At 42.6% G+C, this 16,666-nt stretch overlaps 1 protein-coding gene across 1 annotated transcript; it reads left to right on the top strand.

The window, feature by feature from the left end:
- Window positions 1-714: 714 nt before the first annotated feature.
- Window positions 715-16,314, top strand: mtg1 (mitochondrial ribosome-associated GTPase 1). Its single transcript, XM_055661600.1, is given in 12 exon segments — window positions 715-762; window positions 764-833; window positions 2,332-2,398; window positions 3,518-3,620; window positions 4,542-4,628; window positions 6,182-6,238; window positions 8,290-8,380; window positions 8,800-8,861; window positions 10,579-10,675; window positions 13,124-13,205; window positions 14,260-14,372; window positions 14,916-16,314. Coding segments are annotated over 12 exon segments (957 nt in total). The 5' UTR covers window positions 715-732; the 3' UTR covers window positions 15,014-16,314.
- The last annotated feature ends 352 nt before the right edge of the window (window positions 16,315-16,666 follow it).

Genomic DNA, 16,666 nt, shown 5'->3' with positions numbered 1-16,666 from the left:
TGTTCCACATATTTCTCCTGCCACACGTACCTTTATTGAAATTTACACTTCCCTTTATTCTCCTGCCACACCAAGCTTTATTTGTCAGTTCCTTTTAGTACATATGCGATGTGCTGTGTATTTGCTATTTTCTATATCTGTATTATGCATTTTTCGCCCAGTTGCAGCGGGGCTCAGCCTTTGTCGCCGGACTGGCGTTGCAGACGTTTTGTTTCCGCAGCCGCTCCCTGGCGCGGGCGGGTTTGGAGACGTTCCCTGGCGCCGGGCGCGGTTTGGAGACGCTCCCTGGCGCCGGCGGGTTTGGAGACGCTCCCTGGCGCCGGCGGGTTTGGAGACGCTCCCTGGCGCCGGCCGGTTTGGAGACGATCCCTGGCGCGGGCCGGTTTGGAGACGCTCCCTGGCGCCGGCGGGTTTGGAGACGCTCCCTGGCGCGGGTTTGGAGACGATCCCTGGCGCAAGTTTGGAGACGCTCCCTGGCGCCGGCCGGTTTGGAGACGTTCCCTGGCGCCGGCCGGTTTGGAGACGCTCCCTGGCGCCGGCCGGTTTGGAGACGCTCCCTGGCGCCGGCCGGTTTGGAGACGTTCCCTGGCGCGGGCTGGTTTGGTGTCGCTCCCTGGCCCGCCTGGCGCGGGCGGGTTTGGAGACGCTCCCTGGCGCGGGCCGGTTTGGAGACGCTCCCTGGCGCGGGCGGGTTTGGAGACGCTCCCTGGCCGTTGCCCGGTTACCGGGGCCATGTGCGGCCTAGTGACCCGCGCCGCCCTCCCGGCTCTCCCGCTACTTCGACTTCGGTGGCCGCGACCTGGCGCACTGGTTCCCGGGGCACATGGCCAACGGTAGCGGGGCCGGGGGGCCGGGGCCTCGAGTATATGTGATGATCTGAGTTAATGCAGCAATGCAGTGATAGTGGACCAGGTTATTCATTGTCCCAGCTCCTTCAATATATCTACTAGAATATAATTGGAAAAAAGGTTTTACCTTTGGTTCCTATTGTATCTTAGCCTTTTTTTTGTTTTTAATTTCAAAATAGACCATGATTCAATTGATGAATATATACAATTCCGGAACCATGTCCCCCACTTCCACCCGTGCCCCTCTGTGGGCCCCTGTCCCACATGGCCAAACACCGTGCCGGGGGGCTGTGGGCCCTGTCCCGAGTAATTACATCCCTGTATATGTGATGATCACTCTGTGGCCCCTGTGATGGTGGACCACACCGTGTCCCCATCTGTGGCCCCTGTCCTTCAATATATCTACCGTGCCACCCTGAAAAAAGGTTTTACCTTTGGTTCCTATTGTATCTTAGCCTTTTTTTTGTTTTTAATTTCAAAATAGACTTTATTCAACTCTTGATAAATATATACAATTCATGAACCATGTCCCCCACCCACCCGTGCCACTCTGTGGCCCCTGTCCCCACCCACACCGTGCCCCTCTGTGGCCCCTGTCCCCACCCACACCGTGCCACTCTGTGGCCCCTGTCCAAGTCATAAATATATACAATGTTTATTTCACCAAACAGTCACCCACACACGTGCCACTCTGTGGCCCCTGTCCAAGTAATAAATATATACAATGTGTGCACAGTTCAAAAATTCCATCCAACATTTATGTAGGCTCTAGAGATTGTTCAATACAGTTTATGTCTTTTAAATTCCACAAAAATGTCCCCCACCCGTGCCTCTCATGTGGCCCCTTGGTGTGGGATACCTTCCCTTAATTTAATTTGAGGGGCGTCTCCATCTTATCCTTCTCACCTTACATTTATGCCCTTTAGTTCTTGATTTCTCCACCCTGTCACAAGATTCTGTGTCATATGGTTTAATGTACCTCTTTTAGATCACACTGAGCTCCAAGCAATAAAGTCCTCGCCTGCCCAACATCTCCTTCTAGCTCAAGACTTTAAATACAGGCAACATCCTCCTTAATCTTATCTGCCCACTTTTCAGAAAATTCTATGATGTTATGATTCCAGATTATACGATTCTGCCTCAGAAGTGTTTCCTTGTCCCATACAGTGTAGTTTAGTTTATTGTCTCGTACAGTGAAAAGATTATCAAGTCAAGTTCAAGTGAGTTTATTGTCATGTGTCCCTGTATAGGACAATGAAATTCTTGCTTTGCTTCAGCACACAGAACATAGTAGGCATTTACTACAAAACGGATAAATGTGTCCATATACCATAATATAAATAAAAATCTTGTTGGCATGCATATATCTAAGTTTGTGAATGAGGAACATTTATTTGGATAGATGATTAGGATGTAGATAGATTGCTTTTACTTTAACAAAGCATGGTCTGTATCCTGAAACCTGTTTCTGTGTATTTTCTAGGACTTAAAAAGATGCAAGCCAGTCTGAAGAAAGTGGATTGTCTTATTGAAGTTCATGATGCACGAATATCCTTTAAGGCTGTTCTCCTAAAACTCTTTATTCCAAATGCAAGAAGGAACCGTAATTAGATAACCATAATGAAACTGCCAACGTACAGTATATAACAATGATGCTAACATATGAGACACCTCCACTGCTCAGTTGATCCATTTAGTGTATGTTGGATTCACTTGTTGGATAACACCATCTTTGGAGTAGATTGTTTCACTTGTTATCACCACAATGCTAAAATTTGTTCTTAGCCTCTTAGAGCTCTTTGGGCCCAACTTGTATATGCCAATTCTGTTGGAATACTGGGCTTGTCCCATTTGGCCTACAGTCCTCTAACCTCTTCCTATATCTGTCGAAATGTTTTTTGAAAGTCATAATTGTATCCACCTCCAGGTACAGGCTTCCCTCATTGAAATAATTGAGGTACCTCAATTATCACTTCCCTCTCATCTAAAGCCTTTGCCTTCTAGTTTTAGAATCCTCTTGAGGAACAGAATATAAGCGTGAACTTTATCCATTCCCCTCGTGACCATGCACACCTCAATGTGATCCTCAGCTTCCCAGGTTCCCAAGATCAAAGCCCAGCCTGTACAACTTCTATATAACTCAAGCCCACAAGTCTTGTTTTTTTTTTTAAAAGACACACAGTACTGGAGTAACTCAGCGGGTCAGGTAGTATTCCAATCCACGTTGTTCAGAGATGATGCCTGACCCACTGAGTTATTCCAGCACTTTGTGTATTTTTTTGTAAACCAACATCTGCAGTTCCTTGTCTCTAGAATCCAGGTTCATTGCAAGGTGCTGCTCCAATATACTCTTGTGTACTTCATCAAAGAGGTTACCATGGGAAATTAGACAGGCAAGTTAGTAATTGACCTCATTCTGCAATCATTTTATCCGCTTGGACTGTGGGTTAATTCTAGGTCCTTCAGTGTTAAACTGTGACAAGTTTTCCCCACTGCATTTTAGAATTGCGGAGGGATTGCCATTGCCATATACATTTGTTTTAAAATAGCCATTTATATTTATGATCTGGAGTGTCAAACATTATAACAAACTAGTAGTCATAAAGATGAATCATCGTGGTATCTGCAGAGGAGGAAATGTATAGAATAATCCTTGACCATTATTACATTCCTCTGTCTGGACGCAACCCAGTATTTAAGGAGACCTTGGGTGTCAGACCACATCTACTGGTGCTGAACAAAATGGACATAGCTGATCTAACAAATAAACAGGTCTGTACAATGACAAGCTAGGCTGCAAATTGCTCAGTAACCATTTATTTCATAGTTTTCCCATGCAGCATTTTTAACTGTGGAGTAAAATGTAAGAGTAGTCGGTGCTGAATTTCCGCCAACTTTACCTGTGGCGCCTATAAGGCCGTGACATTCATCTGTAGAGAATGGAAATGTGCTACTTGACACAAGTCATACACATGCTGCTCACTGATGCCGGGTCCTGACTGCCACATCGCAGCATTTATTGTCTCTAATAGAAACAGAAACATAGAAATTAGGTGCAGGAGTAGGTCATTCGGCCCTTCGAGCCTGCACCGCCATTCAATATGATCATGGCTGATCATCCAACTCAGTATCCCGTACCTGCCTTCTCTCCATACCCTCTGATCCCCTTAGCCACAAGGGCCACATCTAATTCCCTCTGGTGCCTCAAGTAGCATCGGCCTCAGGGGAATAGAAGAATATTGTCAGTGAATCCAGCACTACTTATCTCATTACCAGGGTCACAGCAACCTTGCATTTGGACTGCTGCATCACAAGGTCATTTCAGAAATATTAAGTGGGGACAGAAGCTTTCCAAAAATGGATCTCTGTCATTGTTCTGCATGGAGGGGGTGGCATGGATAATGAGCTTGGAGACAGATAGTCATGTGGATATTTTGGACAATGAATGATACAAATAATCGCTATTTCTTGCAATGCAATACGTACATTATAAAACCATTTTCTTCTGGGTTCTGGGATCAATGAAGGACTAGGAACCAGGTTTTCCTTTTTCAAATATGAATTTTGTTTTAAAAAATAACTTGCATTTATGTAGCACCTTTTATAGCTCATAGTTACAAAATTGTGGCAATGTTTAGCAGAAAATTCTTTTATATTTTCATTAGAATGAGCATATTTCTTTTTATTGTTAAGCGAGTTCTGAAGGAATTGGATGAACAAGGAATCCGAAATGTCCTTTTCACCGACTGCTTACGGGACAAGGATGTACATGTAAAGAAAGTGAGTTCTCCTGCATTTGAATTTGCTTGAAGTTCAAGTTCACATTTATTGTCACATGCACCAATTAATGTACAGTGATATTTGAGTAACCAGACAGCCGTACATGTAAAAATACAATACACAAAGACAGGAGTTTCCTGTGATATCAGTGGTGGCCATTAGGATATCCTATGAGCAGGTTGAAAATGGTAGTCCGTGTTCCTATATTCAGCACCAATTCAACAATGATCACTCCCTGAATCTTACCTGATGTAAAACTACTATATAACCTGAAGGCTACCTGGAAACACACTGACATGGGCTTGTGGCAAATGAGAAATCATACCAAATCACACCAGAACAGCCAGCATAAACATTGGGCATGTGGGGAACTTGCTATCCTATCTGCAGATATACCAGGATCTCACTTCAGTCACCACACTAGCTTCAAGCATGTCGCCTCTGTAGAATACTTCTGCACAACTTAAATTCTGATCATACTTTGAGACAAATTCCCAAGGTACTTTGAATTTCAAAGTGATATAGATATGATGTTACTAGATATGCTATTACTTTAGTCAATAGTGAAGAAATATACAATTTTACCAATGTTGATCTTGGGGCATGGCACAAGGGCAGCATAGAATATAGGACTGTACAACACAGGAACAAGATCTTCTGGCCAACCACTCTTAGCTGCTTGCACCTATCCCTCCATTTGGATATGCCTATTCAAAGTCTCTTAAATGCCAATATCGTATCTGCCTCCACCACCACCCTAGCAACTCATTCCAAGTACTCACCACCCTCTGCATAAAATAAACACTTACACCACACATCTCCTTTAAACTTTGCCCCTCTTACCTTAAAACTATGCCCTCGTATTTATTACTTCCATCAAGGGGAAAGGTTGTGACCGAGTTCCCTTTCTCATAATTGTAGATACTGTTATCAGCTTTCCCTTCACTCACTGGTGTTCTGGAAAAATACAATTCCATGTCTCTCCAATCTCTTCCAGTATCGAATGCCCTCAAATGTTTAATAAATTAAACATTAGCACAGCACCAGATGAAGTATCAGCATATAAAGTTAAAGGAATGTATCCTGTCTCCTTGAGGCACTCACACCTGCCCCAAATGGTGGCCAGATGTTGCTTTGATTGTAGCTTTGTATCAGCTCAATTCTGCTTTTGATGTAACCTGGGTCATACACCACAGCTATAAATGAACGACCAAATCACTGCAGGCAAATGAATACCGCGGAATACTGAAAGAGCTATTCCCTAGGTTTTATTTATTACAACAATAGGAAGTTGGTTGGCACCGACTCAGAGTCACTGTCCAGACACATTGGTTTCAAATCGACAGCCAATCATGCAGTTACTGAGTTCCAACAATAAGTATATTCCTATCTAAACCTTGGGCACATATGTGAAATTATTTTAAAGCCTCAGCATAAACATTGATATTTAACAGGGCAGAATAAATGACCTCCAGATTTAAATGTAAATCCTAATACAATATGTTCACGGTTTTATAATTGATGGTTAATTTCTGCTTTTTGGTTATTGGTAGATTGTTCCCATAGTTACAGATCTCATTCAGAAAAGTGACCGATATCATCGAACAGAGGTGAGGAGATTGTGTAATGTTTATAATATACATTTAGTTGTTTGATGTCATAAACTAGTGCATATGTATCACACACTCATATGTATAGAATTGTGCATAACCCACTTGTTATCATTCATCAAATAGTTAGCATGTGGCAATGTTTCTGTCAGCATGCAAAGAGTATAAAGGGATCTGCATGACAACTTGTGAGGTGCTTCCCAATGAATAACTTCATGAGTTTAGTTCACACACAATTCCTTGCAGCAGCCACCATTTACATAACTTTGAAGTTCAGGGCAGAATGATTTGTGCATGACTACATAACCAGTGGAATCCATTAAAATATTTGGTGCAGAGCATTTAGTGCATCCTGTTACTAAATTACCTTATGGATCCAACATGGTCAATTGGAGCCAGTTTCGTCAGTCGCAGGAAGCAAAGGGTGTTTTATAATTGGAAGCTGTTTATCAGTACATTCTTTAGTCCTCACTACTTGATCCCTTTTGGAAATTTATATTAATGACTTAGACCCAAGTATAGGAAACGTAATGAAGAAGTTTGCAAATGATATAAAAATTGGCTGTTGTTTAAGAAGGAACTGCAGATACTGGAAAATCAAAGGTAGACAAAAATGATGGTGAAATTCAGCGGGTGAGGCAGCATCTATGGAGCGAAGGAAATGGGCAACGTTTCGGGTCGAGACCCTTCTTCAATAAAAATTAGCCTTGTGATTGATAGTGAGTGAAAAGTTACTATTGTTACCAACTTCACTGAGTGAGTAGGTTGCCTATTTTCAAACATTAATTAAATTAAACATTAGCATGGCACCAGATGAAGGATTACGACACAAAGTTGAAGGAATGTGAACTCTCTCCTTGAAGCAATCTCAGAGCTGCCCCAGAGGGTGAACAGATGCTGCCTCGACTGTACCTCACTTCCAACTCAATTTTTGTTTTGAATTTACAAGGATTGTGCGACACAGTTTTAAACAAATCATTGCAGGCAAATGAATAGTGCGGATTATTGGAAGAAATGGATGGTCTGGCCAGTTGAACAGGAATATGTGCAAAAGTGAGCTGCTGGAGGAGCTCAGCGGGTCAGGCAGTATTTGAGAAGGGAAATGCCCAGTCCATGTTTCAGGTCGAGACCATTCAGTTGCTCAGAATAGAGGGGAGATTGCTGGTCTAGATGAGGTGGAGAAGGCTGGGGCAAGAGTTGGTAAGCAATAATTATACGTAGACATAGGGAACTGCAGATGCTGGAATCACAAGCAAAAAATACCGAGTGCTGGAGTAACAGCGGGTCTGGCAACATCTCTGGAGAAACTGTGTTATTTTAGGTGGGGAGACTGATTGTAGGAGGAGGGGGGGAAACAAGGCCCGGCAAGCAATACTTAGACACCGGGAAGGAGAGTTTGATTGCCAGATGGGATGAAGATGGGGAGGGAAGGGAGATAGGAACTGAAGGATAAATTGGCACAAGAAAGAGCTGTAGATTATGAAATCTGATTGGAAAGAAAGTGGAAGCAAATAAGTGTGAGGTGGTGGGCAGTTGGGAACAGTGGGAGTCAGTGGGAGTTTAATTGTCATGTGTCCGGGCAACAACACAATGAAACTTACCTGCTGTAGCTTGATGGCAGCAGCACACAGATTAATGAACAATAATCATCAAATAAAATGGCCAGCATCAACATTATGGGCCAAATGGCCGCCAGTGACATAGATTTCTTCTCTGAAATAGTTTTTTAATATAATCTGGAAAGGTGATAAATCTTTGGAAATATTTCCTTGTCAGGGAAGGTACCTAGGGAGGTTTGAAATGAGGCCAAATACTATAATTAGACAGTTGTAGTACTTGAGAGAAAGGTATGCTGACAACACTGATAGATATTTAGAATTTGTACCTATCAGGTCAGCACAGTTGTGGATTTCTGTCTTAACTGTGTCGGTCCTATATATCATTTGTAGACGATGTGGACACATGAGCATGATCATTTAGAATGTAGACATTCCGGTTTGTTCAGAACACCTAATAATATGAATATTCCAATTTTCCTTGTTTCCCTGTAGAACGTGGAGTACTGTTTAATGGTAATCGGTGTACCAAATGTGGGGAAGTCATCCCTCATTAATGCCTTGCGAAGGATGTATTTAAGGAAAGGTATGACACATTTACATTAAACTTCTAGGTGTGGCACAAAACTGCCTTTGTTCTAACCTTTCTGTGCCAATAAACTGATCAGTTGCATCTTTAGATTCATCACAAGATCAGTGAACAGCAGGGCTGAGGGTACCATGCATGCAGTGAGAAGAACATGGCTGATTCCAATGTTGTGGCTTCACCTTTGACTCAAGCCCTGTAAACCTGGTTCTGCTGCTGGAAGCAGAGACTCCCTTAAAATTCCAACCTTCTCCTGATGGAATTAAACATTACGGAACATTGTTTGTTTTCTCCCAGCCCTGTTTAATCTAGCAATACTTTTGCTTCTCATTATTGACTTCTAGAAAAGCATAATCTCGCTTCTAATTTTACAGTCAAGTTGCTCGAGGGCTAAAGGCATTTCCTTGTTTTGTTTTAAGGTAAAGCATCGAGAGTTGGTGGAGCACCAGGGATTACCAGAGCTGTCCTCACCAAGATTCAGGTGAATATAAGTGACGTTTAGAAAATAATGTGTGCGCCACAAGTATTTGTGGATTTTGTTCCCAGATGCATGTAGGAAGCCTGATGAAGCACTGTTGCATGTTAGACAAATACATTGGCTGGCTAACTGGGGCACATTTATGGTTAATGCCCCAAGTGGAAATACAGGTCATCAGGCCCGGCACCCGTTATCTGTGGGGAAAGATACTTGCATATGCCTCGCATAATTTTATAGTTCAGTTTAGTCTAGAGATACGGCACGGAAACAGGCCCTTCGGCCCACCGAGTCTGCACCGACCAGCGATCCCCGCTCATTAACACTATCCTGCACACACTAGGGACAATTTACACATACAACAAGCCAATTAACCTACATACCTGCATGCCTTTGGAGTGTGGGAGGAAACCGAAGATCTCGGAGAAAACCTACGCGGTCATGTGGAGAACGTACAAAGAACCTACATGGGAAACTCCCATACCAGTCAGTTTCAGCTGGATCATAGATCCAATATGAGCTGTTATCTAGTTCATACTTGGATTAAATATCCAGAAGCAATATTGATTAGAAAACTGATCTGCATCATTATGCTTTAAAAAAGGAAAGAAAGATGCATCCAGAGCTATCAGTCGCTGAAGTGACATGACCCACCCCTCTCTGTACCAACGGGCACTGTCACAATTACAAATAACAGTAAGAATTTATGAATTAAAGTAAGAAAGTAATGTAAGAATTTCATTGTTCCGTTTCAGTAGATATGATAATTCAACACCATTGATCCTTGACTATTAAAGAAATTGGTGCCACATTATTAATGATGAGGCCCAGCACTTTAAAAACAAACATAGCTGCAACAAAGTGCTGTACATCACTAATCATTGACAAAAAAGTTAATACACACCAAAAATAACAATCAAAAGAAATAGTAGGAAAAGACATGTAAAATAAAGAAACATCAAAAACACCACAAACAGAAGCAAAGCCTCAGGGCATGGTCAAAAGCCAGGGAGTACAAATGCGTTTTAACACTGGATTTGAAGATGGACAGTGAGGGGGCCTGTCTGATGTGCAGCGGCAGGGTGTTCCAGAGTGCCGGAGCAGCAACAGAGAAGGCTCTATCCCCTCTGAGCCTCCGACTAGACCTCAGTACCTCCAGGAGCAGCTGACCAGCTGACCTGAGGGACCGGGCAGGAGTGTATGGGTGGAGCAGCTCAGAGAGGTAAGGCGGGGCGAGCCCATTCAGAGATTTAAAAACAAATAACAGTAACTTAAAATGAACCCGAAAGTGCACCGGGAGCCAGTGTAGGGAGGCCAGAATTGGCGATATGTGCTCCCTCTTTCGAGTCCCTGTTAAAAGGCGAGCAGCAGCTTCTCAGCTCTCGGTGAAATGAAGAATATTAGCAGGCCTTGGCAAAATCACTGACGGTTATTTCATGATGAGGGGAGGATTTTTAATGTAGCACTCATTATGGAACAGCTCTCTGCATGACTACTGGTTCACTCATTGTAACCAGGACTCATGGAGAACAGCTGAAGGTCACTGTGACCTGATTAGCTGAAGCGGGCTATGAATAGATTTGATTTCCTTCTCATCCTTTCAGTACAGAGGTGGTGGGAACTTCATCACATGAGCATCAGTTACAGATACAACTGGTGATAATCTAGGGCTGGTGATTTTCTCATCACCTTGACTGAATATAATAATGTTGTGTTTCTGCAGGTGTGTGATAGACCCATGATATATTTATTGGACACGCCTGGTGTGATGTCTCCACACATTGAAAGCGTGGAAGTCGGCTTGAAGCTGGCACTTTGTGGTATGTTCTACATTTGGAACGGGATAAAGCTTTACTTTATCAGTGTGTATAATAGAAGTTATTAAAACTGAACAGATCAGGTGTTTTCCATTGAGCAATGTGGTTATAGGTTGACCAGTGAAAACCCGTTAAAACTCCTGGAACTAACAGTTTAAAGATTTTTTTTTTGCTAACTGGGCAATGGTAAATCATCGTTCAATCCATCACTGCAGATGAACACATTTTTGAGCTGACAATTCCTTGTGAAGCCAATTCATGTGATGTTGCTTTGTCAATGCAGCTGAGAAAATAATACCTGGATAATTTCCCAGGGAAAATGATTTAAAGATCATGGTCACCATTTCTGCAAAGGCACACGCCTGGGTACAGGACAGTTATTCAATCAAAGCCAGCTTTAGTACACAGGCCCAGAGAAAATACCTGAACAAATCATTCTATGCTGATCCATAAGGATGTAATTGTTTGCCCTATTCCTCTGTACTATTTGGCAGAGTGAGACATTTCTTTGATTGAACTCAGCGCATTGAAACAAGAAAGCATTGCATCTCAATGAACATGGACTGAAGAAGGGTAATTATACAAGTCATACAGCAAGGAAACAGGTCCTTTGGCCCAGCTTGCCCATATCGACCAAGGTGCCCCACCTACACTAGACCCACGCCCACATTGAGCCCATTTGTCTCCATCAACCTTGTCCAAATGTCTCTTAACACCTGCTATAGTGTCTGTCTCAACTACTCCTCTGACAGCTCGATCCATATACCCACCACCCTCTGTGGAAAACGTTGCCCATATCGACTCCTATTGTATCTTTCTCCTCTCCTCTTCAACCTATGTCCTCTGGTTCTTGATTCCCTGATTCTGTGTAAAAGACACTGGACACTGGGTGTAGGAAGGAACTGCAGATGATCGTTTACACCGAAGATAGACACAAAATGCTGGAGTAACTCAGCGGGCATGGCAGCATCTCTGGATAGAAGGAATGGGTGATGTTTCGGGTCGAGACCCTTCTTCAGACTGATGTCACGGGAGAGAGAGATACATTGATAAGGAAGTGTAAGGTGTGAAAACAGGACAAAGGGGGTGGAGATCAAAGAAAATGTAGAATAGATCGTTGTTAGCTGGGAGAAGGTGAGACGTTTGTGAGGGATATATTTACGGAGTCTCACCAGGCCCTTGCACAAGCAGCTGTTTAAATCTTTGTTAACCTGTTATGATAAGAGTTGCTTGTTATTTGCTTTTAATTCAGCCCAGCAGTTGCACAAATTGAGAGAATTAAAGTGCCAATTGTCTGTTTATTGAGCATCTTACCCTGTTATCTACCATGCTGCCTGGTGTAAATATGTCAACATCACTGGAATATTAGGGGCGTACTTGCCACAATATACTGATACAGATCCTTGTGGAAGAATCATTATTTATCAGTAGACACTCCTGAGGGGCCAAATATTCACTGCTTATTAGCTGTACAGTGTGTGCGATCATTTCATTCCTCTGAACTACTGTGACAGCTTGTCTACAACTTTACATTTATAGGAGTGTCTGTCAGCATGTAAAACAACGAATAAAAGAAAAACTGATGTTTACTATGTTTTATAAATTCTCAACAGGCAACCACAGCACAAAACCAGCACTGTGCTCAGTCTTGTAGTGACGATTTACAAGGACTTGTAACTCAAAATGATTTGTGACACTCCTGTTATTCAACTCTCAGTGGCCATCAAATTAAGGTTGCATTAAATCAACTTTCTTCTCTTAGAAGTTGTAATGTTCTTGGCATCCATTCAGATGATTGTGGTTACAAATTTCACTGAAGACTTGATTAGCTTTGTGCAATATTGAACTCAGTGCAGTCCTGTTTGATCCATTAAAACAAAGACTCAGTTTGATCTGCTCATAAGTCCATCGTGTTAAAGTTCTCGTGGTAGGGATTAAATAGCAACAAGGAATTTCCCCTCGTGACTTTGTCCATATAGTCACCAAGATAACTTACTACTGTTTGTTTGTTTATGCTACAAACATAGCTAGTAGAGTTGCTGCCTCACTGCATCAGAGGCCTGGGTTTGATCCTGACCTCGGGTGCTGTCTGTGTGGAGTTTGCATGTTGTCCCTGTGACCGCGTGGGCTTTCTCCGGGTGCTCCGATTTCCTCCCACATCCCAAGACGTGCTGGTCTGTCGGTTACTTGGCCTTTATAATTACTCTTAGTGTGTAGTGAGTGAATGTGAAAGTGGGAAAACTTAGAACCAGTGTGAACGGGTGATCAATGGTGGGCATGGTCTCGGTGGGCTGAAGGTTGTATCTCTAAACTAAACTACATACATGTTGGTTGCTGACTACAGTTCTGTACTTCAGAGGTCAATTTGGGAATGTTCTGTGAATATGAAAGGCAGCTTCAATTGAAAGATTTAACTTTCAATGTAATAGATTTGTATTTGATTTCCCGCAGGAACAATATTGGACCATTTGGTGGGAGAGGAAACTATTGCAGATTATCTGCTCTTCACTCTCAATAAACATCAGAAGTTTCAGTAAGTTGACATCAGTTGACACCATATTTTGTTTTGTTGAGCAGAACCACAGCTGTATTTATAGCGTTTGTGCATTTACTGATGGGATAAGTATAGATTCATAATATATACTAATCACACACTAGGGTATGGGAACCCTGGAGTGATTTCATTGGGCATGTTTGATTGTAAAAGACTCGCGCTGTTGGATATTTGATCTGTAAATGACTGAATTTGAGCTCAAACCTGTGTTTCTGCCTCAGTGCTCAGATCCCCAGTGTTTCTACACTCTGTGTACACATCCTCACTGCTTCAACACTCTGTGTACACATCCTCACTGCTTCTACACACTTCTACACACAGAGTGCTACACACTGCTTATATATCCTCAGTGCTGCACTCTGCGTACACCCTCAGAGTGCTACACACTGCGTATATATCCTCAGTGCTGCACTCTGCGTACACCCTCAGAGTGCTACACACTGCTTATATATCCTCAGTGCTGCACTCTGCGTACACCCACAGAGTGCTTCAATGCTGCGTGCACACATTGCTTCTATGCTGTGTACACACCCTACAGAGTGCTTCTACACGGTGTACTCATCGCAACATCCTGGGCTTTGACAACCATTAATAGCCAGCTGGGGCTCAGCAGCTTCCCACCACCCCTGATGGGATAAGCAATAAAAACTCTTTCTAGTGGTATTTGAATGGCGTGTTGGGAGAACCTGCATGCTCTTCCTTGAAGTCACAGATAATTTAACATCACATCAAACTTTCACACGCTCCAGCAGTTAATCACTACCAGCACCGCACTTCAATGCTCTCATATTTTGGGGTTTAAACCCAGGGTCGTCCGCCTCAAAGGCAAAGTACTGCCAGTGAATGAAGGTAAGAACAAAAAGAAAAGTTTAACAGCCTGACCCGCGTACTCCAGCATTTTGTGTCTATCATCGATATAAACCAGCATCTGCACTTCCTTCCTGCACAAGAAAAGTTTACTGTCTGTTAGTTATTTGCACAAACCTCTGGTTGTAATTGAAATCCCTACAAGGTTCCATGCCTTTCCTTTCAGCTACGTTGAGCACTATCAGCTGGGGGAGCCCTGCGATGATCTGCAGACTGTGCTGAAGAAAATAGCTGTGAAGCTTGGCAAGACGCAGAAAATCAAAGCCCTTACTGGCGTGGGTGAGTTCTGATTGTGCTTTACTGATCATTCTTTTCACATTAAATCTTCATGATTTGCTGTTATCAGGCAACTGAATCATCCTACCACAACCAGAGAGCAGTGTTGAACTACTATCTACCTCTTTGGTGACCCTCAGACTATCCCTGATCAGACTTTGGTGGCATAACCTCATCATGTAAAATGTAAATGGCCGATTGTAATCATGTATTGTCTTTCTGCTGACAGGGTAGCACGCAACAAATGCTTTTCACTGTACCGTTTCAATGCTAGCTGGGCTGAATCTTTTCAGTGCACCGATTCAATGCTAGCAGAGGCTAGCTGGGCTGAATGGCCTGGTGCTTCTTGTCATATATATGGACAGCGCTGTATGTATTTGTGAGCTATGAGTAATTAAAAACTTGTCCAGTACTAAGTCAGATAAGATACCATATGAGTATTATTAAATACATTTTTTGTTGCTCCTTCCTTTATAAAAGATCGACATCTTGATCAAAGTTCTCCACGATTGGGGCAAATTAACTCTCATTGTTGCAACTTTCCAGGTGATGTGAAAGTTCTCATGCCCAACTACAGTGCAGCTGCATATGACTTCATCAGAATGTTCCGGAAAGGAGAACTGGGGAAGGTTATGCTGGACTGAACTTCATACGACTGGTCTGAAAATCGGAGAAGCGTACTTTACTGGAGATGGGATCACGTGTTAGGCAGGTGAGATGATCTCATCCGGCCCAGTATCATGGAAAGGTAAAAACTGTTGAATGTACAGGCAATGTCTGCCATCTTGTAACATACATGTGCGGTGTATGTCTGAACAAACTCAAGGATAAAGGAAAAAAGAACCTCAGGACCTTCTGCAGAAACGCTGATAGTTAAATATTAAACCCATCCTATCTGAACGCCTGTCTGAAGAAGGGTCTCGACCCAAAATGTCACCCATTCCTTCTCTCCAGTTATGCTGCCTGTCCCGCTGAGTTATTACAGCTTTTTGGTTTAAACCAGCATCTGCAGATCTTTCCTACACATAACAAGGCAGGCTCTATTCTGGGATTAGGAAAGAAATATTAAATAACTAATTTATTTACCGAAATTCATAAAACTGCTCATGGTGTTCCAGCTAAATGACATTTAAAATCCAGGTTGTGACTCATTAAATGTGGCGTTATTAGAATGTGCAGCTGTGGGATTGCTGGGCAGTGTGAGTTGGTGGCATTTAGTCAGCAGCGTTATAGGACAGCAGGTCCCCAGGAAGACCTGGCTTACTGAAATCCAAACAATGTCTCCGTGAAATCAGGGCTGTTAGTTGTACTTGATCGTGGATGCTTGGTGCAGAGACTTCAAACTTTATAATATTGAACAATTTGTGCCAAAAGTGTCTGCACTGTCAAACATTCATTTAAACGTGATTCAAAAAGTCGTGTTTGAATCTTGATGTACCCCGACTATGATGGTATCTTGCTGTACCCTGACTATCCTGATTGTATCCACACCGACCGGCTTCAAATGAGTGACCATCTTTCGTCATTTGTCACTGACTTGTTTTCCGCTAATGAGAAATTGTTTGTTTCTGATTCACGAATAAATAGTTTTCAGGACAGTTCAAGAACAGAGACCCCTTGTGTAACCCAGGTACTGCTGAGCTCCGATGTATTTACATAATTCATGTCAATGATATTCCTTACAACCGAATTTATAGAATGCAAATTGCAATCATGTTATGCCCCTCTGCTAGTGATGTATATAAAATGTACATGATAAAGATTGCTTTTAGAATTTTATACAATCACATTGAACTGAATCTAAGATCTTGAATCCAGATATATGAAGCAGTAATTGCTGATATTTTAAGGACGTGCAGCATTAAATCAATTGTACCATTGTCCAACCATGTAACCCATATAATATTGTTTTTTTTAAAATAAAGCTGTTACCAAAACCCTGGCAGTTATCGTATTGTGAGCATTTGGTTATTCTCAGAAGAGCCCTCAATACGACACCAGTCTTACTGATGGTGAGACCCATCTGCCTATCTGATGGTCTCAGCTCATCAAATCAGCACATTAACCGGTGACAAACTGCCGTGCCTTCCCTTTTAGCTCTGGCAGCAACAAATCAGCTTACCTTGTTGTCCCTCACCCTGGTTACATTCTCCGTCAAATCCACCAGCTTTTTATTAAAGATCATTGAAAGTAGAGAGATACAGGTTGGAAATATGCCCTTTATTCCACCGTCCATGCTGGCCATTCATTTATACGAAGCTAATCTAATCTTCTCCTCTCCATATTATCACCAACTC

Source organism: Leucoraja erinacea, chromosome 34, assembly GCF_028641065.1.
Source record: "Leucoraja erinacea ecotype New England chromosome 34, Leri_hhj_1, whole genome shotgun sequence".
Lineage (NCBI taxonomy): Eukaryota > Metazoa > Chordata > Chondrichthyes > Rajiformes > Rajidae > Leucoraja > Leucoraja erinaceus.
Note: the sequence above shows the minus strand (reverse complement) of the source record. Positions and strands in the feature narration are given on the sequence as shown.